Below are 26,535 nucleotides of genomic sequence, written 5' to 3'. Positions count from 1 at the left end.
AGAGCATGAAGGGAGTCCTGAAAACACACACACACACACACACACACACACACACACACACACAGCTCATTTTCATATACTGGAATACTGGGAATGACTCACTCATACCTCCCACACTCATCCCATTTTGTCCCAAGTGGTTTCTCACAGCTTCAGTGCAAACAGGACATTACATTTCAAAAAGGAACCAAGATGGTCTGAGCTGAGTAAGCATGTGAGACCTATGCTTAGTTTAGTTAGCGCACACACACAGACTCACGTACACTCTCACAAACACACTCATTAATATTCATTGATGTGACTCTAGTAGTGTGACAGTGTGACACTAGAAGAGTGTAGCAGGGTGCAGGACACACACCCTGAACTGGGAGCTGAGGGTGGGTTTGCGTCGTGCTGTTCCCATCTTCACAATGTCCTCCCCACATCTGCTGCCCACGCGCTCAAACAGGTCATAGATGAAGTCCAGCCTGGAGCACACACACGACAGAGCCAAACTCCACGTCATTTACCCAAAACACAAGACTACAGTCACCACAAGTACAGGAAGTGTGGATGTGAAGGTGTGTGCAGTGCTGCTGGAGGGCTGTGACTGTAGCTGTGACTGTAGCTGTGACTGTAGCTGTGGAACCTGAAGCAGATCAACAAGTGGAGAGTCTGGAGTGTGTGAAGTGTGTGTGTAGTGTGTGTATAGTGTGTGTGTGTAGTGTGTGTGGAGTGTGTGGAACTCACCTGCTGTCCCGCAGCATGTTGAGGATGTCATCTCGGAAGGTGTCTCTGTTCTTCTCCAAAACTCCCCACACATCATATAATACCTTAAACACACACAGATGTGTGTTTAAGCATCTGTGAGTGTGAGTGGGTGTGTGTAAGCATGTGTGTATGAGTTTGAGTGGTTGAGTGGGGAGAGGGGAGGGGAGGAGAGGAGAGAGGAGAGGAGAGGAGAGGAGAGAGGGGAGGAGAGGAGAGAAAGGAGAAAGGGGAGGGGAGGAGAGAAAGGAGAGAGGGGAGAAGAGGAGAGAAAGGAGAAAGGGGAGGGGAGGAGAGAAAGGAGAGAGGGGAGAAGAGGAGAGGAGAGAGGGGAGGAGAGGAGAGAAAGGAGAAAGGGGAGGGGAGGAGAGAAAGGAGAGAGGGGAGGGGAGGATAGGAGAGAGGGGAGGATAGGAAAGGAGAGTGAGGAGGAGAGACAGGAGAGAGGGGAGGGGAGGAGAGGAGAGAGGGGAGGAGAGGAGAGAGGGGAGGAGAGGAGAGGAGAGAGGGGAGGGGAGTGGGGAGGGGAGGAGAGGAGAGATGGGAGGAGAGGAGAGAAAGAAGAAAGGGGAGGGGAGGAGAGAAAGGAGAGAGGGGAGGGGAGGATAGGAGAGAGGGGAGGAGAGGAAAGAAAGGAGAAAGGGGAGGGGAGGAGAGAAAGGAGAGAGGGGAGGGGAGGATAGGAGAGAGGGGAGGAGAGGAGAGAAAGAAGAAAGGGGAGGAGAGGAGAGAAAGGAGAAAGGGGAGGGGAGGAGAGAAAGGAGAGAGGGGAGGGTAGGAGAGGAGAGAGGGGAGGAGAGGAGAGAAAGGAGAAAGGGGAGGGGAGGAGAGAAAGGAGAGAGGGGAGAAGAGGAGAGGAGAGAGGGGAGGAGAGGAGAGAAAGGAGAAAGGGGAGGGGAGGAGAGAAAGGAGAGAGGGGAGGGTAGGAGTGGAGAGAAAGGAGAAAGGGGAGGGGAGGAGAGAGGAGAGAGGGGAGGGTAGGAGAGGAGAGAGGGGAGGAGAGAGAGGAGAGAGGGGAGGGTAGGAGAGGAGAGAAAGGAGAAAGGGGAGGGGAGGAGAGAGAGGAGAGAGGGGAGGGGAGGAGAGGAGAGAGGGGAGGAGGCACTGTGGCAGAGATCAAAATGGAGAATGTGCTGTAATGCAGTCATCTGAGGGTGTACTGAGGGTGTTGTGTGTGTGTACTGAGAGGTGTGGGTGTGTGTGTGTGTGAGTGTACTGAGTTTTGAGTGTGTGCACTGAGAAATGTGTGTGTGTGTGTGTGTGTGTGTGTGTGTGTGTGTGTGTGTGTCTCTGTGTGTGTGAGTTTGTGTGTGCGTGTGAGAGAGTGTGTATGTGTGTGTGTATGTGTCTGTATGAGTGTGTGAGTTTGTGTGTGTGTGTGTGTGTGTGTGTGTGTGTGTGTATGTTTGTGTGTATGTGTGTGAGTGTGTGTATGTGTGTGTGTGTGTGTATGTGTGTGTGTGTGTGTGTGTGTGTGTGTGTGTGTGTGTGTGTGTGTGTGTGTGTGTGTGTGTGTGTGTGTGTGTGTGTGTAATTACCTCCCCAGCATAATGTTTGATGCCAAACTGATGGTCAGCTATCCTGGGTTTGACATAGTAGGGGTTTGTCTGTGGAAGAGGAACAAATATAACAACTTGTTCATACTGCAAACAGTTAAACATATGATGTGTAGGTGTTTTAGCGTGTGTGTATTATGAGTGTATGGCTTTATGTGTGCTTGTGTGTATTGTGACTGAGTGTATGACTGTTATGACTGCGTTATGACTGTGTGTGACTGTAGCTATGTTAAGACTACAGGTGATATTATGACTGTGTTATCTGGCTTGTTATGTCTGTGTGACTGAGTGTATGACTGTGGTATGACTGTATATGTGCATGATAATTAATTTGTTTTGTATAGGTTCATGTGGCTTTTGTGTAATACACATGTACATGTGTAGCGTATCTATATTGTGTGTGTGTTCAGTAGGACATACTGCATGTCGACTGTGTAGTTTCTCCAGTAATGTGTAGTCAGTGCCTTTGGGGAATCGACTCTCTTCATTGATCAGAGCCAACAGCCCCAGTTTCTGCAGAAAAACACAGCAGTTACTATGAATGGTAACCCAGGCATTTACTATAGAGTGCACTATCCACTACAACTCACCCTACACTGAGTGTATCTCACACACGCCACTCCCTATTCTACTAATAACTAATAATAACCATTAGAAACACATCACTAAACACTAATAATTAATATTAATATAACATTAATAACACTAATAGTGAGGGGAGGGTGTGAGGGGAGGTGTGTGGGAGGTGTGTGGGGAGGGTGTGAGGTGAGGTGTGGGGGAGGGTGTGAGGGGAGGTGTGGGGGGAGGGTGTGAGGGGAGGTGTGTGGGGAGGGTGTGAGGGGAGGTGTGTGGGGAGGGTGTGAGGTGAGGTGTGGGGGAGGGTGTGAGGGGAGGTGTGTGGGGAGGGTGTGAGGTGAGGTGTGTGGGGAGGGTGTGAGGTGAGGTGTGGGGGAGGGTGTGAGGGGAGGTGTGAGGTGTGGGGGGAGGGTGTGAGGTGAGGTGTGTGGGGAGGGTGTGAGGTGAGGTGTGGGGGGAGGGTGTGAGGGGAGGTGTGGGGGGAGGGTGTGAGGTGAGGTGTGAGGTGAGGTGTGTGAGGAGGGTGTGAGGTGAGGTGTGGGGGAGGGTGTGAGGTGAGGTGTGTGGGAGGGTGTGAGGTGAGGTGTGTGGGGAGGATGTGAGGTGAGGTGTGTGGGGAGGATGTGAGGGGAGGTGTGTGGGGAGGGTGTGAGGTGAGGTGTGGGGGAGGGTGTGAGGTGAGGTGTGTGGGGGAGGGTGTGAGGGGAGGTGTGTGGGGAGGGTGTGAGGTGAGGTGTGGGGGGAGGGTATGAGGGGAGGTGTGGGGGGAGGGTGTGAGGTGAGGTGTGTGGGGAGGGTGTGAGGTGAGGTGTGGGGGGAGGGTGTGAGGTGAGGTGTGGGGGGAGGGTGTGAGGTGAGGTGTGGGGGAGGGTGTGAGGTGAGGTGTGGGGGAGGGTGTGAGGTGAGGTGTGTGGGGAGGTGTGTGGGGAGGGTGTGAGGTGAGGTGTGGGAGAGGGTGTGAGGTGAGGTGTGGGGGAGGGTGTGAGGTGAGGTGTGTGGGGAGGTGTGTGGGGAGGGTGTGAGGTGAGGTGTGGGAGAGGGTGTGAGGTGAGGTGTGGGGGGAGGGTGTTGGAGCTCCTCTCTACCCTTGAGAAGGAGGTGTTTGCAGGGTCGTGGGGCAGAGATGAATACCTTTTCAATAAGGTCCAGACACTCAGCATTGTCCATCCAATCTATAGCTTCCCAGTGTATTCCCTCCCTGCAGAACACACACACACACACACACACACACACACACACACACACACACACACACACACACACACACACACACACACACACACACACACACACACACACACACACACACACAACACTGTACAATGGAGGTACTGTGTGGCTCATGTGATGACACACAACTGGGCTGTGCTGTCTTACGCAGCTCTACAAACCCAGGACCAGATACACTTGGCACTGCCTGCACTCATATCCCAATACACGCACACACACACACACACACACACACACACACACACATACTGATACACACATGTACTCACACACGCAGACACACACACACACAGACATACTCACTGATGTCTGTCCTACATTCTGCATCTCTTTACTGTCAGTGTGTTGCGTGCTGCTGACGGCCAGGATGAAGCCACTGTGTGGACAGACATTGTGGGTACAGAACCAACCTGTTGTACTCCAGCTGCTCCAGGGAGAAGATGTGTTTATTGAAATACTCCTGCAGCTTCTCGTTGGCATAGTTAATGTTGAACTGCTCAAACCGGTTCACCTGATCAGAAAAAAATGAAGCTTTAGAAAGCAGGACTGAACTATTCCCATGAAAACCCAAACACTCATAACTCATACACACCGAACCCAGACACACTGATGCCAGATACATACTGATCACACACTGACCTCAGACACACACTGACTTCAGACACACACTGACCTCAGACACACACTGATCACAGACACACTGATCACAGATACACCGACCTCAAAGTTCTCAAAACCAAATATGTCCAGGATGCTGATGGATTTGAAATCATCTTTTCCTTTGATCTTCTGATTAATTCGGGTGATGATCCATGAAAAGCACTGTGCATACAGCGCCATTGCGACTGAGTCTCGTGAGTCAACGGCCTGTAAACAACAGACAGGGCTACAGGAATCTCCTCTAATAACAACAAATAATATCAAAACACCATTATCTATATTTCAACATCATGTATTGTCTGGTTGTATATACATGACGCAACTGTCACAAGTGGTTGGCTATCATCATTTACTGACAGGTAGACAGGATGCTGGTTGTAGGCAGGATGGCTATGGTGTTGATTTGACTGGGTGATCTCAGAAAAAGATGGCACAGTTTTGTTAAATAGCCACAGTTTAACCTTAACCCAAACGCATACTTCACTGAAGAGTAAGACCTGAAACACCTTTAACCCTAATGGACCTTTCCTCTGCACATTGGGTGCAGCGTAATTTCAGCACATTGGGCGTGAAATAATCTCATCACGTGTGGGTTAGTGATTAGGGTTGGGATTAGGGTTTAGGGATAGGGATTAGGGGTTAGGGTTAGTGATCTGTCTGTTAATAAATAGGTAGATTACTCTTGTCTTAGCTGTATGGTTCTGGATTTTGAGCAGGGTTTAAGGTCTCTATATTCATCAATATGTTACCTTTTCTATGTTTCTACCTGTAGAGATATTTAAAGAAAAATCAGCCCCACTAACCCAGCCTCTACACACTACTGTGCTGTTTTTATCACTGATTTATTACAGCAGGAGTCTGGGACAAAAACAGGAAATGGTATCAAGTCACGCAAAGTGTTTGTTTCAGAGAGGCAGTGTCAGAAAAGGCAGGGCTGTGTGTGTGTGTGTGTGCTGTATGTGTGTGTGTGTGTGTTTGGGGGGTTTACAGCCAGAGAATACCAGGCATTCAAAGGGCACAGACTATCACAGGGCATGTTGGAGCCTGTCCCGGGAATGTGAGCAATACCAAGAAGAATACCACATTATTCCCGTCTCCACTATCACCTGTCTAATCCTTGTCTAAACACTATGTAGAACTCAAGGTGCATGTGTGCTTGTGAGTCTGTACCTGTTCCACAGTAAGAGGGGAGCAGATCTCTTCTCCACGCAAGATAATCGAGCGTTGGGTCAAAACCTCAGACAGCTGGAACCCATCCAATCCCAACAGTTCGCTCACATTATTGATCACTGCAGCAGCATACACAGAAGGTGCTTAGACACACAGCTGACACTACTGACACACAGCTGGCACTACAGACACACTTCTGGCACTACTGACACACAGCTGACACTACTGACACACAGCTGACACTACCGACTCCTGTTACCACCGACATACACCTTATAGTACTAACACACAACTGCACTGAATCAATGCCATCTCTCACCTCCATCAGTGGTGATTTGAGCACCCCCTGCTGTCATGAATTCAATGTTGCCGATGTGCAAGACCCCAGACAGCAGTTTGAACACATCTCGGATCTCCTCTCCCGTAAACTCCATGACCTTCATGGCCTCCTGTTATCACCAAACAAAGAAACACCATTACACACACACACCTCACCACAACACACACACACCTCATCACAAAGTCCTCCACACATCTAACACAACATACTACACAATTCTCCACACAACCACATACTCCTCCACACATCTAACCACAACATACAACACAGCCCTCCACACAATCCTCCACAAATCTCTCCACAATACACTGCACACATACACATACCTTTATACACACATATCACACACACACTGCATGGTTTTTCTCCCTCAAACCAGGAGAGACCAGGGGAGATGCCAAAACATCCTTATATCTTGTTTCCATCCCTCCTTGTTTAGTTCTAACTTCAATTAAATGAGAAGAGAAGAGAACAGGATATGTATAATGTTTGTGATGCCCTCTAGTGGTTTTACGTTTAACATTCCTATTAAGAAGGGGTGTTAAAACATGTAACCTCTAGAGGGCGCCACAATGTCATCCATCTTTTTGTGTTCTCATACACCAATTGCTACAGTGCGACCACCTGTATTTTTAGCAACGGAGGTGGGAAGTTAAAATGATGACAAAATGTGTTATACAAAATTATTAAATGATTAAAACATCAGCTGCACTTGATTTCAGGTCCAGATTTGAATACATCTGCATATCAGCACGTTAACCAACAAACACCCATGTCATTATCCAGATTAACTATTACCACATCTTGCTAAGTAGAAACTACCCTACGTGGTTAATAGGTTGAAATCTACCATTATGAATATGAATCTAAAAAATAGGTTGACAGGAGATTGTCAAAGAGTCAGAGTCAGAGTGGAGAGTCAGAGTGGAGAGTCCGAGTGGGGAGTCCGAGTGGGGAGTCAGAGTGGGGAGTCAGAGTGGAGAGTCCGAGTGGGGAGTCAGAGTCATTCTTGTGTGCTGTGACAGGGTTCCTGAACTCTGACTTACTACAGACAGGAACGTCAGCAGCAGCTTAGTGCTCTCAGTCTTCCCAGCACCACTCTCCCCACTACACACACACACACACACACACACACACACACACACACACACACACACACACACACACACACACACACACACACATATATACAGTCACAGAGCGCTGAGTCAGAGCAGAGCTCTCTCACCATCACACTGTGGAAGAGCTGTTCATCATCCAGACTTCCATCCAGCACACAGCCTGACTGTCTCAGGTAGTGATAGGCTTCAGGAGAGTCCAGCAACAGGTAGAGCTCTACACACACACACACACACACACACACACACACACACGTGTAAGAGTGTGCACCTTATTAGCTGCCTCTAGAGGCAACACTAACAGTTGTGGCAGATGTACATGACAAGAATGAGAACTGATTATGCTGGTTTATTGCATTTTTAGTAATTTGACATGGAGGTTAATATTTATAGCACATCCCAAGAAAAACCTTTACCAGCCTGCATTGCTTAATAAAGCTTAAAGAGACGAGGTGAGTAGTAACTGACACTAACCTCTTTGTTCTTGGTCTGCACCAGAGAGCAGAGAATAGAAAATGTGATAGTTCCGCTCCCCTGGGTTCTGCCGGACAACCCGGTTCTGGAACACCAAATCAAACCTCAGAAATTCCTCTCAGGTAAATGTACATGCAAGAGTAGAGACTGATTCTAGTGAGGGTGGACTGATCCCAGTGCATAAACAAGAAAAATATAAGACTATTCCAGTAGATATTCTATTTTTTCGAGTAGATGTTCTACCCTTTCAAGTAGATATTCTGCCTTTCAAGTAGATATGATATTCTACCCTTTTGAGTAGATATTCTACACTTTCGAGATATTCTACACTTTCTAGTAGATGTTCTACCTTTTTGAGTTGATTTTCTACCTTTTCGAATAGATATTCTATCCTTTCGAGTAGATATTCTACCCTTATGAGTAGATGTTCTACCGTTTTGAGTCGATTTTCTACCTTTTCGAATAGATGTTCTACTTTTTCGAGTAGATGTTTTACCGTTTCGAGTAGATATTCTACCTTTTTGAGTAATAATCTACCTTTTAGTGTTGATATACCTTTTTGAGTAGATATTCTACACTTTTGTAGATAGTCAGTGATGCAGCCTCCCTGGATGCTGCCTTTCTGGGTGAAGTGCAGTTGAATGAACTTCCCAAATAGATATTCTACCTTTTCGAGTAGATGTTTTACCTTTTTGAGTAGATATTCTACCTTTTCGAGTAGATGTTCTACCTTTTCGAGTAGATATTCTACCCTTTTGAGTACATATTACACATTTTCATGTAGATGTACTTTTTTCGAGTAGATAGTCAGTGATGCAGCCTCCCTGGATGCTGCCTTTCTGGGTGAAGTGCAGTTGAATGAACTTCCCAAATAGATATTCTACCTTTTCGAGTAGATGTTTTACCTTTTCGAGTAGATATTCTACCTTTTCGAGTAGATGTTCTACCTTTTCGAGTAGATATGCTACCCTTTTGAGTAGATATTCTACCTTTTCGAGTAGATAGTCGGTAATGCAGCCTCCCTGGATGCTGCCACTGTGGGTGAAGTGCAGCTGAATGAACTTCCCAAAGCGGCTGGAGTTGCTGTTGTACACAGTCCTGGCGTTTCCAAACGCCTCCATGATGGGGCTGAGAGTGGCCATGTGATACATATGCGTACAGGATAAATATGCATACAATAAAAATATGCATACAGTATACATATGTGTACAATTTAAATATGCATACAGTATAAATAAATGTATGTGTGTGTGTGTATGTGTTTTTGTGTGAGTTTGTGTATATGTGTGTTTGTGTATGTGTATATGTGTGTGTGTGTGTGTGTGCATTTGTGTATATATGTGTGTGTGTATATGTATATACATATGTGTGTGTGTCTGTGTATATATGTGTGCGTGTGTGTGTGTGTGTGTGTGTCTTACCTGCTCTGTATGATGGCCTGCTCCACTCTTGTGTGCTGTGACAGGGTTCCTGAACTCTGACTCACTACAGACAGGAACTTCAGCAGCAGCTTAGTGCTCTCAGTCTTCCCAGCACCACTCTCCCCACTACAAACACACACACACACACACACACACATACATATATATATATATATATATATATATATATATATATATATATATATATATATATATATATATACACACATACATACATACACACATGCTGTTTGCTTGTAACTAAAGTCAGAGCCTCTGGCTCATGCTGGACATGTCAGTAGGGTGGAGATAAGGTGGAGAAACCAGGCGGAAGGGGGAGAGACACGGTGCTCCTACCTGATGAGCACACACTGACTGTCACTCCTCTTCCACAGACAGCGGTAGCACTCGTTGGCCAAGGCGTAGATGTGGGGGGGCAAGTCTCCCAGGTGGTGTTGGCTGTAGAGCTTCACTGAATCTGCATCGTACAAGCCGGAGATGTGCTTATAGGGGTTCACAGCAGCCAGGATGGAGCCAATGTTGGTCTGAGAGGAGAGGGCACACAGACAGAGGTGTAATGTGAGCCTACAGGTCAGAGGTCATTTATCTCTGTTCATCAACAGCACTGAACTTCAGCATCTTCTTTGTTTTCATGCCCTGGTTTCAGCATGGATATGAATTGATTCTTCTCATGTAATTGGTGGGCAAAGAATTTTATTTTAAACTGCACACACTACAGATGAGATCATATTACTTATGGACAACGGTACTGTTTCTCTGCTTTGAGTCTGAGGGTAGAATTTCCAGATTGATGTAGTTTAACCTTAAATTTTAAATTAAAACCATTTACACTGACCATTTTTAGATTTTAAATTTAGATTTTAAATGGTGTGTGTGTATGATGTGTGTGTTTGATGACATACATAGATGAGGTCATGCTGATGTCGTAGGAAGAGGTTGTGCATGATGGCGGCCTCGTGCAGCTCTACCAGGGTTGCCATGTCCTCCACTCCACTGCAACTGCTGGGGTGCATGAGGGACACCTTCCGTCTGTCCAGCTCACCATGGTCTATACTCATCACCTGTAGGGGTGGAGGTGTGTGGGTGTGTGGGGGTGGGGGTGGAGGTGTGTGGGGGGTTTAAATGGTTTCTTGTTTGCTTATAAGAAAACATTCACAAGACTGAGAAGATGCTAAAACTAAGAAAAGGCAGATATAGGGCATATGAGGTCATACCAATCTGGCTCTGGCTTTCTCAGCCTGTCTGTCTCTCAGCCTGTCTCTCTGTCTCTCAGCCTGTCTCTCTGTCTCTCAGCCTGTCTTTTTTGTCTCTCAGCCTGTCTTTCTGTCTCTCAGCCTGTCTCTCTGTCTCTCAGTCTGTCTTTCTGTCTCTCAGCCTGTCTCTCTGTCACTCAGCCTGTCTGTATCATGCTCTAATGCAATGTTTGTCCCTCTCTCCCTCTTTGTCTCCCAGATGCCGGGTACCATGAGCAGGATGTCCTGCAGACACAGAGAGCTGTGCTGCTAAGAGGAAGTGACACGGCACTCTCTCTCCTAGCTGTTCCTGTGTTTCTGCCCCTCGTTACTCACACTGTATGTGCTGTATTTCGGACAGAGGTTGCTGTAACTGTAACAGTACTATAAAGCGGCTGAATGACATGTATGCTAAACAATGGCGGCAATCCAGTGAAAAACATTCCATAGGATTAAGAAACAAAGAGAAAGATGAGTATGTTCAGAGCAGACTCACTTACCTCTCCATAGTCTGTGGTGAGAAAAAGAGAGTGATGATCACAGCAGGTAACTGTGCAGGGCCAGAGCTGATCTCTCTCCCGTACCCATACACGATCACCCTGTAAAACACACACACACACACACACACACACACACACACACACACACACACACACACACACACACACACACACACACACACACACACACACACACACACACACACAAAGATAGATAGATAATCAGGATACAGAATTTTCAGCTACAGAGAACACAGGGGCTTAAATCTTCCTCATATCACTGAGAGTCAGCGAGACATACCTGCCCTATCAAACAGGGTTTGGGTACTTAGTGGAACACAGACCAGAGCTGCCACATCACAGCCAATCAGAAACATCCAGTGCTGCTCTTGGAATCCAGTCATTGTGTAGGAGGTTTCAAAGATTGCAAGCAAGTGTATTTGAACATCAATTCTGATTAGCATGATGGTTCTGACCCAAATCCTGTTCACCTCTTAGACACAGATGTGCAGCCCACATTCGACACTAGTTACAGTTTTTCTCAGTCGATTCGGTTCATTTCTCACATCATGATTTACATTGGCATCACACCTAGTGCATTTCTCAAAACAGCAAAATTCAATGAAATACCTGCAAAATCACATACTTCACTCAAAATTCTTTGTTTTTACCCCAAAAGCAAATATTTAGGCCAGTCAATTTGTCAGTGCCATCAGAGTATCTAGTCTGTGTGCCATTGCCTATGAACAAGGCAGTCAAAAAATGTTGTCAGTGCAATTTTAAGTCACAGTCAATGCAGACTGTAAGTATGTTCTGATGGAAAATAGCTAAGCTTTTGATTTCAAGAATGCTGCACATTCTGTGGTATATCAAGTGAAACAATACATGTTACACACAAAATACAAACTTACACAGAACACAAAGTTACACATCACTGTATGTGGGAGACTGATAGAAAGAAATTGGACTGGAATCAAATTTGTACAGCAATATTGTTCGCACTGCAATTTGTTGACAAAAACAAATCTGATTGAAATTCAGAAAAGACAGACAACTGACTGGAAAACTACAAAATTAGAAACTTACTATATACATTCAAAACAACCTGAAGACATACAGCCTCCTCTGAGCTACACTTGATATCCTATATGGCAGCGTTTCTCAACCGGGGTGCCGTCTGTCTTCATCGGGGGTGCCGTCAAAATATTCTGATGTGAAATAAAAAACTATAGTTTTAAAAATTGAAGTTATTATACGCTTTAAAAATCATTAAAATGTATTTCATATGACCAGATCTCTCAAGTTTGGTGGGCGTGAGCTTTTTTTCAGGCGGGGGGGACTGAATCTGTCGCGATGGTTAGTGTAGCGGCTGTGTGTGTGTGTGTGTGTGTGTGTGTGTGTGTGTGTGTGTGTGTGGTTGGGGAGCGGGCTGGCTAAAGTCTACCAAGAACCAGCGCGATCTATATTCTGATTGGTTCAACCTGTTATAATATACAACCGATAGATTGGCTGAATATGCTGCGGTGTGCGGCGATTAGATTATTAAAAAAATTAATTAATAATAATAATATTCAAGCGTGAGAAATTCCATGTGTGGCGTGAGAGAGTGTGAAATCGCTAAATATGCGTGAGTCTCACGCTCAAAGCGTGCATATGACCTGCATATGACCAAGGTCAGCACGTGATTACGCAGGTTTCCCACTGACTGTAAGTCACATTTATCTGCTCTCTGTCTTAATAATCACTTTTTTGTGTTATGTTGGCCGGGAGATGGTTGCAGAGAGTATGTTTTCAGGGTTGCCAACGCTCACGCATTGAGCATGAGACACACGCATTTGACCGTTTTCACACGCTCTCACGGCACACTTCCGATATCTCACATCCGAAAAAAAAATCTTGTTTATTTATCTGATCCATATCTATGATTCAATGAGTTACTAGTTCGCTTTGGCGCCAACCACCCGCGATCGATAGACTGCGATATAATACTTAATTTGTGTCCATTTTACGTTCACACCCCCCCCCCCCACCCCCGTCAACAACTTACGTCTCCACCCCCCCACCGCCGTCAACAACTTACGTCTCCACCCCCCCACCCCCCAAAGCCTGTGTTTTTAACGCATTGTAAACTGGGGTGCCTTAAAATTTTGCATGCATATAAAGGGTGCCACAACTGAAAAAAGGTTGAGAAACACTATATGGTATAAGAATGCAAAAATGCAAAACAAAAAATTACAGTAAATACAGTAACATGCCAGAATTTATGTCAATGTGCAGCATTACAGAGGAGAGCACATTTCTGAATTACATACATGTTTTCTCTATGAAATGTTTGAACGATTGAAACACAGTTGTTCTTCCAATATTCGGCTGCACCCAATGACCAGATTCAGCCATTGTCATTGTGAGACCATGACTTACAAGTGACTTACACAACACAATTGTTGCCCTTATTTCTGTTTTTGTTTACACTACATAGTCTTACCCCTCTACACCACAGTCTTACCCCTCTACACCACACAGTCTTACCCCTCTACACCACAGTCTTATCCCTCTACACCACACAGCCTTACCCCTCTACACCACACAGCCTTACCCCTCTACACCACACAGTCTTACCCCTCTACACCACAGTCTTATCCCTCTACACCACACAGCCTTACCCCTCTACACCACACAGTCTTACCCCTCTACACCACAGTCTTATCCCTCTACACTACACAGCCTTATCCCTCTACACCACACAGCCTTACCCCTCTACACCACACAGTCTTACCCCTCTACACCACAGCCATACCCCTCTACACCACACAGTCTTACCCCTCTACACCATAGTCTTATCCGTCTACACCACAGTCTTACCCCTCTACACCACACAGTCTTACCCCTCTACACCACAGCCTTACCCCTCTACACCACAGTCTTACCCCTCTACACCATAGTCTTGTCCCTCTACACCACACAATCTTACCCCTCTACACCACACAGTCTTACCCCTCTACACCACAGCCTTACCCCTCTACACCACACAGTCTTACGCCTCTTCTTGGCTGTTCACCCTGTACACAACCTCGTCTTTCCATTATGAGACTTTGTGATACTGCAGTGTTTAGCTCCTATAAATGTTTGCCAATTACAGTAAAGGTTCATAAGACGCACCTCTGACATATGGTTGAAAGCATTGGTTGATCTAAACCTTCACCAATTCCCTTTATTACTGTATCTGAATGTTCACCTGCAAACAATTTAATCAAATTAGGATACATTACCAAAATGTAACAAAAAAATAAACTAAATTAAAAAATCTAAAATGATGCCTTAGAGATTATGATATGTTCAGCACTTTTGCATATAATGACCTAGGCGATGACCTAAAGACTAAATGTTTTGGAGGGTAAGACAATTCAACAGACAATCCGTACAACACATTTTGATAAACATGACATAAGCAACTGATAATGTAAAAAACAACAGACAATTATCCATGTCCATTTGCAAAATGTACAAAAGCATTTGCAAAATGTTAAACACAATGAAAAATGCAATTATGATGTGCACAAGTGACAAGGAGATGTGGAGATTGGATGAACAGTTTTGAGAATTTCAATTCTGATCTGAGAAATGAACCGAATCGACTGAGAAAAACTGTAAAATGCTTCGAAGAGCGCCGCCCTGTTGGAAAGAGAGGGCTGAACCACGCCAGACCAACAGGAGCCGAGCATACAGTGCAGTGCCTGCAGGGGGCAGTACAGCTGCTCGAGTCTCTCAGTCCAGGTTTACAGAGTACAAACACAGATGAACACGTCATGCCAGACCCCCACACGACTTCCTGTTTTCAGGTCATTCTTTAAAATAACAAAAAAACAACCTTGGCGTCTAAGGAGATCTGTGTCTATTTATGAACCAACCTCACGCAGGCACTCACATCCATGTTTTTACACGGAAGGGTTGGAATGCACCAGAGCACAGCAGTATGGTGCTGATTGCTGGGTCACGTCCTGGCTGTTGTGCTTTGTTGTAGAGTGAAGTGTACAGGGCCTCTCACACATACAGAGCAAAGAGTCTCAATGTCCATCAGCACCGGCTTTCATACGGCCAATGGGGTGTTGAGACAACGCTTTGTCCAACCGGCCAGTAAAATGAAGAGATCAATAGTCATAGCTTCCACTACGAAACCCAACCCAGGGACAGGCTCAGTGAACCCACACCACATTAACTATTCAGAACCGCTGATGGGGAAAGAACGACTGGAGTTCTATACACACTCTGATGTACACAGAGACACAGCAATCAACCCCTAATACAGAACAGTTACTTACAGGATCTGAACACGTTTTACAGTTTTTGACGACTGCTAACGTGCGTTTGTCCAATCTGTAGTCACATTTTCAAAACTCCAAACACAGTGAACACAACATCAGTTTTCAGTGGCTATACTATTAGTTCAATTCATGTTGTTATGGCACAAAATGCAGTCATTTTACATGTTTTTATAATGCTTAAATTTTCTATACACACAAGGTTATCCAATAACAAAATTCTGGATAGTTTTTGTCTTATTTACAATTGCTTGTACACAGCATGCCAAAAATGAAAACCTAAGGTTCAAAACCTTAAATATCGTATAAAATGCCAAGTTCTGCAAAAACAAAGGCAGCTGAAAAGTTATTACTGTTGTACACATTTTTTGCACATATAGATAAATAAAGTATAGTATAAAATGTATATATATATTTATAAAAAGTATAAAATAAAATGAAGTACAGTAATGTACCGGGTCAGAGAGGAGCAAATATAACAATTTGTCCTGCAATCTCAAGTGCTGGTTTGGTCCTTCACAAATGCCAGATTGGTCCCTATAACAGTGACCTCCTTCTTTTGTTTTTGAATGAACTCTACCAACAACTGGTTCCAGAAGCAGAACGTGAACAGGTGGGAGGAAACACGAGGACATTTGTGATGGGACAATGTAGCATTCTGTCATTCTCATGTCATCACAAATTGGTTTATAGACCATCCAAGAGTGATGTCCCTTTTCCTCCTGCCCATCTCACCTTTCCTCAACACCACTAAGGAACTTTTTTCAGTCTGGAGGTGGAAGGTGTATGATCATCTGCCCCATGACCAAATGTCCCTCCTGCATGCAATGGATCCCGGCTGCAGAGACATTTCAGCTGAAGACTGCCAGGGGTGAATAAGGCATACCAAGCTTTTCTACCCCAGGCCCATGGCAAGGGCCAACATCAGATGTGATGTGAATGAAAACATGTGGCCAACTGCTGAAGGCCGTTTAGATTAGACCTAACAAGACTGTTCAGTTTTGTATTCTGTTTTTCCCCCTTGTGTGGCTTTTTTTGTATATGTGTATTTTTACACATATGGGACTATGGCTAATTATGTTTACAATTACGATAATTATTTTTTGGGTTAGGCCACAATTTACAGTATAGTCCCTAATACAGTAAAATATACCCTTTACTGCAAAACTGTTACTGACTCCTTTTTTGTCTAATCTACATTCCATATAGTACCTAACAGTAAATATCACTCATTGTGTAGACAGTATGTTGCCAAAAATGCACACATTTGAAAAAAAGGTCCAAATGAAGCGGATTACATTAAAAATGAACTGACTAAGAAAACAACAGATGTTACTGTAAAATGTCTGTTGTTTGCTGGGAGAGAGTAAAATATTACATGTAATACTGTTTCTGTATTGCCATCAAATGTTAGTTTTGAAAGAATGATTGGATACTGAACCAGGTTTGCTGTGTTTTAACAAAGTTGTTTGCATTGTGAAATGCAGAGTTGTTATTTAGTTAAGAAAATGCGCTTTTGAACACGATATTAACTATTTGGCTATTTGTGTGAGGTCAATGTGTTGCTGTGTTTAGAGTTTTGACAATGTATCACAAGTATTGGGAAATGCACGCTAGCAGTCGTCAAAAACTGTAAGAAGCTGACACACACAGACCTGGGCAGAGAGATCAGATGGAGTTAGGGTTAAATCAGATGAAGTTAGGGTTAGATCAGATGGAGTAAGGGTTAGATCAGATGAGGTTATGGCTAGATTAGCTGGGGTTAGGGTTAGATTATGGGCATTACCTCAAGGAAGACAAAGAAATGGAACAACTATATATCTATATAGGTCTATATCTATCATAGCTCTATATCCTTATAGGATTATAGGTCTATATCATTGTAGGTCTATTATCTATTGGAGAGAATGGATGCCTCTGTTTCTCAAACTTATGATTTTTTATGTGTTTATGATGTGTGATGTGTTTTGTATGATGTGTGATGTGTATGTGATGTGTGATTTATGATGTGTTTGTGATGTGTGATTTATGATGTGTTTGTGATGTGTGATGCGTGTGTAAGGTGTGATGTATGTGTAATGTGTGATTTAGGATGTGTTTGTGATGTGTGATGTGTTTGTGATGTGTGTGTGATTTATGATGTGTTTGTGATGTGTGATGTGTTTGTGATGTGTGTATGATGTGTGATGTGTGTGTGATTTATGATGTGTTTGTGATGAGTGATGTGTTTGTGATGTGTGTGTGATGTGTTTGTGATGTGTGATGTGTGTGTGATTTATGATGTGTGTATGATGTGTGATGTGTGTGTGATTTATGATGTTTGTGATGTGTTTGTGATGTGTGATGTGTTTGTGATGTGTGATGTGTGTGTGATTTATGATGTGTTTGTGATGTGTGTATGATGTGTGATGTGTGTGTGATTTATGATGTGTTTGTGATGTGTGATGTGTTTGTGATGTGTGTGTGATGTGTGTGTGATGCTGGTAACTGTTTCTCTCCTCTGTAGATGTCTATTGGGATTGAAGAGAGTTCCCAAATGGAGCCAGATGTGTTTCATAGCAATGTGAAAGAGACATATGCACCACCTCCATTGTCTTACTAACACGCGACCTGTTGACCTCCACCCTTAATCACACCCAGCCCCTCCACCCAGTGTAGCCAGTGGAGGTCATGCTTGGGTGTGCGAGGCAGCCAGGCGTAAACCCTCCACTGGGGCCAGCTGGAGGTCTGGAGGGCACTGTGAGCACCTGCCATCAGCACGTGGACCCCCATCAGCACGTGGACCCCATCAGCACATGAACCCCCATCAGCACGTAGACCCCATCAGCACATGGACCCCCATCAGCACGTAGACCCCATCAGCATGTGGACACCTATCAGCATGTGGACACCGCCCCCCCACCCACACCACCCCACACACCCACAGCCCCCAACACACACCTCAGCCATCTAAAACAGGGCTCAGCTGACTCATTACACTCACATCTCTTTTTCTAACAGTGATGCTGTTTAACAGTGAGAGTGTGTGTGAGGAGTTCTGAGTGCTTCTGACACTGATGGAGTGTGTGAGACAGAGCCACATGCAGCCCAGCCAGCCATAATGCTTCTGTTTAATATTCATTTCATATTCAGATGATTTGCTAATTAATGTGCATGAAAGATTAACATGACACTGCAGCCAGCAGGCAGCCAAAGCTTGAGTATCAGGTGATCAATGCATCTGAACCCAGTCGGCTGATCAGCTGAGACCAGACCAGACGCTGTGTGGCAGTTAGGATGTATAGGGATATGGTATATAGGTATATATGGTATATAGGGTTTATAGGGTCAGTGTTAAGATGTATAGGGTTTATAGGGTCAGGGTTATGGTATATAGGGTTTATAGGGTCAGGGTTATGGTGTATAGGGTTTATAGGGTCAGGGTTAGTGTGTATAGGGTTTATAGGGTCAGGGTTAGGATGTATAGGGTCAGGGTTATGGTGTATAGGGTTTATAGGGTCAGGGTTAGTGTGTATAGGGTTTATAGTGTCAGTGTTAGGGTGTATAGGGTTTATAGGGTCAGGGTTATGGAGTATAGGGTTTATAGGGTCAGCGTTAGGGTGTATAGGGTTTATAGGGTCAGGGTTATGGTGTATAGTTAGGGTTAGTGTGTATAGGGTTTATAGGGTCAAGGTTAGTGTGTATGGGTTTATAGGGTCAGGGTTATGATGTATAGTTAGGATTAGTGTGTATAGGGTTTATAGGGTTAGTGTGTATAGGGTTTATAGGGTCAGGGTTATGATGTATAGTTAGGGTTAGTGTGTATAGGGTTTATAGGGTCAGGGTTAGGGTGTATAGGGTTTAGGTGACATTTACAAGTTTGCACACAGACTCTCACAGTTACAGTGCCAACTCTAGAACATAAGAGGCCCAAGTGAAGTGCTGGAGATGTGTTCTTTAATGTCTGTGACTTTTCCCCCAGCACACATCCCGCACAACTTAATCACAGAGGAGAAAACTACAGCTGAAACAGAACTCACCCTCTGCAATGGGAACATAATTACATACTGACTTCATTTTAAGACCCAAAGCCTCAAATACACAGTGTTAAGAACCAAACTTTCCTCTGACATAAGTATGCCATTTCAGATGTGCTTGTTTGAAGATTTAGAAATGTAAAAATTATTGTTAACAAATAATCTTGTTGAAATATAAATGTTGACATATCTCTGAGTAAAATGCATTCGTATTACATAGCAATCTAATCCCAATGTGAATAACACATTCAGTATATTGCACCCTACACATCACTGACCACAGCAGTGTGCCGAAGGCATGATCCTGGCAGCAGTGTGTGCTGTGTGTATTGAGAGGAGTGAGTCTGCCAGCCTGACACAGGAAGAATGGGAAGGGTGCTCACTAAAAGACACTCTGTCACTCTGCTGCTATGTCACTCTGTCAGTTTGTCACTATGTTACTCGGTCACTCTGTCAGTTTGTCAGTCTGTCACTGTGTTACTTGGTCACTCTGTCACTACGTTACTCGGTCACTCTGTCACTACGTTACTCGGCCACTCTGTCACTACGTTACTCGGTCACTCTGTCACTACGTTACTCGGCCACTCTGTCACTACGTTACTTGGTCACTCTGTCACTACGTTACTCGGCCACTCTGTCACTACGTTACTCGGTCACTCTGTCACTACGTTACTCGGCCACTCTGTCACTACGTTACTCGGCCACTCTGTCACTACGTTACTCGGCCACTCTGTCACTACATTACTTGGTCACTCTGTCACTACGTTACTCGGTCACTCTGTCACTACATTACTTGGTCACTCTGTCACTATGATTTACTGTTTGTTGTGGCCAGAGTGATGAATATAACAGCAAGTGCTACCTGGTCAGGCCTCTGTCCATTAAAGTAAATTCAAATTAAATTAAACTCTAGTTAAGTTATCTACAGTCACCACATAAGAAAGTATCTGAGTTACACACAGCTAGCATCCTGGCCGGCTGAACTGTACTGGGATCTCAGGGTCAGTAGTTATGGTTTAATCCTTTAATCTTTTACACCTGTCAAAGGTCCTGCCACAGCAGTGCTTAAGATCAGTCCTTTTGTATTCAAAACTTTGTCAATCGGTCACAATAATCTCATAATTATGAGAGATTAAATCTCAGAGTAGGCCATGCTGCTCAGAGTGTGTTAAAGGTTTGTGGATCACACCAATGGGTTGGAGCCCAACACTCCAACACCCCCAACACCTCACACTAACTCTCCAACACTCCACTCTCACCCCACACATCCAAACACCCTACTCTCACCCAAAACCACACATACGCCAACACCTTACACAAACCAATACTCCACTCTCACCCCACACAGCCCAACCTATTTTATATTTTATCTATATTTACATTTTTATAACATTTTTACTGTCCACAAGCCCACAACACTGTAGTAACAAAAGCATCAAGCATAATTCTATCATATCATATCAAAGCTGTTCCTCTGGTTCCTGTCAAGCTCAAAAGAACTATGATCAATACATCAGTACTGAAGGGGAATTTCGGTGGATACAATTTCACTTGACTGACCCAGAACCAGAAATAAAAATCTAGGGTTTGGATTACAAAACTAAGTTTAGGGTTACAAATGCTCCTTTGAACTACATCAGCTGCAATCCCCAGCAGGCAGCAGACTCAACAGAACCACGGTCCAGTGTCTATCTGAATGCCACCATGTTACTCATATAAGCCCCAACCACAATACTTTACATCTCCAAAAAAAGGTTTGGAATGCCATAACATAGCTCATATAACAAAGACACCTGCGTCCAGAGTCTGTGTAGGGAAGTGAGGGCGTCAGGAAGCAGCTGATGGTGCAAAGACAAACAACAAAAGCCAAACTGCACTTTATTCTTATGCTGGGGGCAGCAGTCAACAAAGACCTACAAATACAGACAAAGAAGGCCATGCATCTTGTGAAGCCACACCTTTCTTGAAGCCATGTCTCTCTTGAAGCCACACCTTTCATGAAGCCACACCTTTCATGAAGCTACACCTCTCATGAAGTGACACCTCTCAGGATGATGCAGGATCTTGCCATATTTTTACATTATTTTTTACATTTTTATATATATAGTATTAAGAAAGGCACTTGTGTCTCACTGTGTTAAAAGTAGCTTATACAAATATGTGAATGTGTGTTTATAACTTGCACCTATATGGTTACACATCTTTATGGTTACACATCTCTGTTAGAACATCTTCAGAAACTGATGACAGTCCAGCATGAGGATGAGATGAAGGAAACTGTGATTTTCTCACTCGCTGTTTGATTACATATGACTAAGAGCACGGGGGCTGGAATGCAGTGATCTTTTGAAACAGGAACTAGAGCCCTGGAGGTCTGCAGTTCTCCCAGCATTCCTGTCTGGCCGGCCCCACGTGGACACATGAGCAGACAGACCACGTGACTCAGTCGGGTGACGTGTGGAGTGCCTCTGAGCTGCTGGAGGAAGGATGAGGGTTTGGTTGAAGGGGAAGACAGTTGGGAGGCTCTGCTGATGAAGGCTTTAGTGTCAGACTGTGCTGGTTAAGCTATTCACACACAGTCCAGTCCAGGCCAGTTTCAGATAATAAACACAATTACAAGACTTAAAAGTTCAAAACAAAGATTATATTTCCCTTTTTGTGGTGTGCAGGTGGCTTTATATATAAAAACCTCACATCCATACCAATCCCATTTACCCACTGACTGACGTGACTGAGGATGTAGAAGCAAACATCAGTACTTAAGTGACATCATACTGGTCCCAAGAAACCTCTGCCAAAGAAGGAGGACAGTGACACCTCAGTGAGAACGGGGACACCACAGTGAGGACAGTGACACCACAGTGAGAACGGGGACACCACAATGAGGACAGGGACACCACAGTGAGGACAGTGACACCACAGTGAGAACGGGGACACCACAGTGAGAACGGGGACACCACAGTGAGGACAGTGACACCACAGTGAGGACAGTGACACCACAGTGAGGAGAATTTCCCTGAAAGTGTGAGACAGAGACTACAAGGACAATCTCCGTGAGACAGTGTGAAACAGAGACTACAAGGACAATCACTGTAAGACAGTGTGAGACAGAAACTACAACAAAGACAATCTCTGTGAGACAGTGTCAGACAAAAACTGCAACAAGGATGATTTTCCTGAGACAGTGTGAGACAAGAACTACAAGAACAATCTCCCTGAAACAGAAACCTTGTGAGGAGCCGCACTCAGCTCCCAGACTCCTGTTCCTTTGCTGTGGGGTTAAAGGTGAGTGTTTGAGGTATGCGGTTGTGACCCACCATGTAAGCAGGCATGGGTCATATCCTGAGCTGATATTTCTTCTACTTCATTAGCTCAAGCATGCAGAGCATTACTCACACTAGAGTCCCTCATGGAACATTGAGGTTTTTCTGCAAATCTCCTCTCTGCTTTGTGTGTCTCCTGAGGTTTCTCTCTTCCTGGGAGACAACTGCTATATCGGTACACTTGTATACTACAATTATATCAGCCTCCATAGAAAATGCAGTTTATCTAATTCCACTTCATTTGATGTCTATTGTGTAGAACATTTTTATTATTATTGTTGATGTTTATTCTTTTGAGGATTTCCTGCTGTTGTATCATTTGTCTCCAAGAAGAAACAGACTACACACTCTAAAACGTCATCTGTGTCAGAGACGCCCCTTTAAGATCTGGGAGATTTAGGGATTGCTCTACCACACACTATATACTCCAATGACCTGGGTAGGTTTCAAATACATTCAAATAATTTTATTATAGGTAATCAATCAGCGACACTGTCTTCTGTAATTAATGCATTCTTGTGTCACACATGATGCTGACAACCAATCAGAGTCATTCTACTATTCGGTGGCAAAACCCCTATGTAGAGGGCTCTGTGCCCCTCGTGTGAGCTCTGGAGAAGTGTTAGTGTTACGGTTAGGATAGAATTACGGTTTGTGGTTAGGTTAGGGTTAGTTAGGGTTAAGGTTAGTTAAGGAGAGGGCTGAAACCCCTCCAAGATCATTTGTGTGTACTACTGCAGTGTAATGCATGCACTATTGCCCTGTAGTATGTACTATTAGCTTGTAGACTATTAGCATGTAGTATGTACTATGCATTTTATTTATAATTGCATGTGTGCAATACACTGAATGAGTAATGTGTTGCACCCTGAGGGCAGAGCAGAAGGCAGGAGGCTCTATTTCAGGTAGTCAGCTGTGCCTGGACGTTCAGCACTGAACACTGAACTAATGAGGGACACAGAAACTTCACATGCAGAAAAACAACAGCCCACTAAACATCTCTACCTGCACACTGGAGGTGTCGGTGTATTACATCAAATTTTTATGTTAAATCGTAATTCACAATGGTAGTTTATTTATTTATTAATTATCCTGTAGTGTGAAATTTCCTTTCAACCTGCCATACTGTGTGTGTGTGTGTGCAAAGCCGGAGTGGCTAATCGGGAGATTCGGGAGGATTCCCGATGGGCCGGTTCATGTTAATCTCTAGTTTGGGCCGATTGGGAGGGAAAAATAATTTTGGGCCGGATTTGGTCATAAAACTCCCGGGCTGAAAAAGTGTCCCACTCCGGCCCTGTGTGTGTGTGTGTGTGTGTGTGTGTGTGTGTGTGTGTGTGTGTGTGTGTGTGTGTGTGTGTGTGTGTGTGTGTGTAGTTTGCGCAGTGTCTGTGACACACCTCAGTAAACAATGACATTTGCCTAATGAATCTTAAAGACCGAATTAAGATTTCCAGAGAGGGGACAGACATAATTTAAAACTCGTGTAAATCATGCACTATATCTTTATTACACTACCATGCTGTCATTCAGAAAGAAAACTCACTCTAGAGTGACGGAAAAAATTCAAACATCTTTCCACACACACTTCCAAGCGGTGGTAGATGAACCCTGACGAGGTTCAGAGCATCACCCTCTCCACACGTCCCTCTTTCTCTAGTTACAACCGTGTGTCGCCTGGACGGACAGTTAATTGCCTCAGGAATTCTTTTACTTCTTGTTTATTTCTTCACCGAATGAACAACAAAAACACGACTAAATCTGGACCTTCGAGAGGACACTCGTACCCCTCTGAAGGGATTGGCTCCGGTAGTTTAACACGAATAAGTGACTTCTTACCTCAACAAAGAAGGTATCCATTATCCCCAACACACGCTTCCGTTAAGAGGAGCCTGCTGCCAGTAGCGATGCTTCCCATTCACGCTCTTAACAAAGGCGACAAGTTCCCATTGGACTGTAACAGCGTTAATTCTACCAAACTTTTTCTTTTCTTTTAGGGGCTCTTGGATACCTAGACAGTCCAACGCGGTGCGAGCGATAACACCCGGTAGTCCGCTGTAGTTGAAAGAAAGCTCACACGATGCTCCGTCGCCGCTCGCCCGCACGGCGCGTCCCGGCGTATCTTTGTGTTTGTGTGGAACCTGCGCGGATGGAAGGGACTCCGGGGGGCGGGGCTTAGACCTGGCCCACAGGACACACCCCTGCAACAAAGACTGTTCCAGCTTGCATTTGCCCTTATTATTGGCGAGGAGGGGTGATGTTCACAGGACCGAGACATGTCACTCATGGCATTGATAAAATGTTTTCGTTAGACATCGTTTGCTTTTTTAATTTGTGGGATATTCTTGAGTTACAATGTGTGTCTTCTAGTGTGAGGAAGTCCGGTGTTTATCAATGATCTCCGAATGAACACTATACCAGTTAGTGTATATTATACCAATTAGTGGATATTATGCCAGTTAGCAGATGAGTGCTTAAACATGCCTTGAGTGAACAGATAGGAAAGAAACAGGATAAAATGACTTCATATAAGCCCTTACTGAACTGAGCAGCATTAATGTTGTGCACTCGAGCCTCTGGGCAGCCTCCTCACCATTCTAATGGTTCATTACAATCCAAGCAGCACCATTAAGGGCTTCTTACTCTAATCCCTCAGGCATCGGAAAGAGACAGTGGGCACTCACAGAGAGACAAGACACCCCTCCGAACTCAGCACGACACACACTGTCTTCTGAACTCTGAATGAACACTTTCAAGTTGAGAGGACCAATCTCTAAACCAGAGCCAGACAGCACTTCAGATTTGAGGGTCATCATTCCAGTTCCTCCAACCGGTCAGTCTGACATATACCAAATAGTTTTAGATGGATAACATTCCAAATCATATTAGTAATCTCAGCTCTAAATCCTATTAAAAACCACACTTTTAAGATGTGATGATAATTCTGTGGATGTACAGTCCGGAAACAGGGTCTACTGGGGTTAGTTCAGGTTCTTTCTCAAGCCTCTGTCTCTGTTTTATTATCTAAGTGCTCAGCACACACACACACACACACACACACACACACACACACACACACACACACACACACACACACACACACACACACACACACACACACACACACACACACACACACACACACAATAGGAGATATTACTCTAAGCCGGAATGCTCAGTGTAGCTCAGATCTACTGGCAAATGAACGTTCGCTGCAGTTTAGGAAAAAAGCTTTTACAAAAGTCATTACTTAACCTTTCATCTCTGTCCCAGAATAGAACATGTACTTTATGCTGTACTAAGCTTCATTACAACTGATTTGTCAGTAAATATTATGTCTGTAGTTTTGTGCATAATAGTAAATTGTAATAAAAAAAAAACCTTTTTCAAGTTTTTGTTTTTTCCAATTTTGCCTTCTCATTCTGATTACACAGGCACAAAGGAGAAGTCCTCATGTATATATCAACATAAAGACTAACTCAGTCTACAGTGGTTAGCAGCACTAATAGGTGTACAGGTAATCCCAGGATATTCCAAAGTAATTTAACATGAGCAGTGAGAGATCTTGAACTATTTTCAAGCACTAAAATGAACCTGTTAGCTGTATTATATATCAACTGTTAGCTGTATTGTATATAAACTGTGTAACTATACTGTGATTTGTGTGTTTTCTGTAAGCCCAAACTATAAATTCTGACAAACCTGGAAAGCTAGTGTTAGCTTCATAGCCTCTTATCATCGGTGCCAGGCCTTTACTGTGTAGGTGGGTAGGTCTGTGTCTTTAGTGTGTAGGTGGGGATGTCTGTGTCTTTAGTCTGTAGGTGGGAAGGTCTGT

At 44.3% G+C, this 26,535-nt stretch overlaps 1 protein-coding gene across 2 annotated transcripts in view; it reads right to left on the bottom strand.

Annotated features, from left to right (window-relative positions):
- myo10l3 (myosin X, like 3) overlaps positions 1–26,535 on the bottom strand; it is a 50,017-nt gene that overhangs the window by 20,017 nt on the left and 3,465 nt on the right. Inside the window, exons 1-18 of one of the 2 annotated variants that reach the window (XM_077002125.1) lie at positions 24,540–24,826; positions 11,046–11,144; positions 10,216–10,374; positions 9,650–9,837; positions 9,293–9,418; positions 8,861–8,999; positions 7,872–7,956; positions 7,508–7,614; positions 6,259–6,388; positions 5,940–6,058; positions 4,830–4,976; positions 4,520–4,620; positions 4,011–4,077; positions 2,724–2,816; positions 2,286–2,354; positions 730–812; positions 359–467; positions 1–17 (exon numbers count right to left, since the gene is read on the bottom strand). The exon at positions 1–17 is cut by the window's left edge and continues 64 nt beyond it. In XM_077002125.1, the coding sequence (XP_076858240.1) occupies positions 1–17; positions 359–467; positions 730–812; positions 2,286–2,354; positions 2,724–2,816; positions 4,011–4,077; positions 4,520–4,620; positions 4,830–4,976; positions 5,940–6,058; positions 6,259–6,388; positions 7,508–7,614; positions 7,872–7,956; positions 8,861–8,999; positions 9,293–9,418; positions 9,650–9,837; positions 10,216–10,374; positions 11,046–11,144; positions 24,540–24,560 (1,859 nt within the window). In that variant the 5' untranslated portion in view covers positions 24,561–24,826. Of the gene's footprint in view, positions 18–358; positions 468–729; positions 813–2,285; positions 2,355–2,723; positions 2,817–4,010; positions 4,078–4,519; positions 4,621–4,829; positions 4,977–5,939; positions 6,059–6,258; positions 6,389–7,507; positions 7,615–7,871; positions 7,957–8,860; positions 9,000–9,292; positions 9,419–9,649; positions 9,838–10,215; positions 10,375–11,045; positions 11,145–24,539; positions 24,827–26,535 lie in introns of those variants that run through there. The other variant, XM_077002124.1, reaches the window with a different exon arrangement.

Source organism: Brachyhypopomus gauderio, chromosome 4 (genome assembly GCF_052324685.1).
Source record: "Brachyhypopomus gauderio isolate BG-103 chromosome 4, BGAUD_0.2, whole genome shotgun sequence".
NCBI classification, from domain to species: Eukaryota; Metazoa; Chordata; class Actinopteri; order Gymnotiformes; family Hypopomidae; genus Brachyhypopomus; species Brachyhypopomus gauderio.
This window is presented reverse-complemented; position numbering and strand designations above follow the sequence as displayed.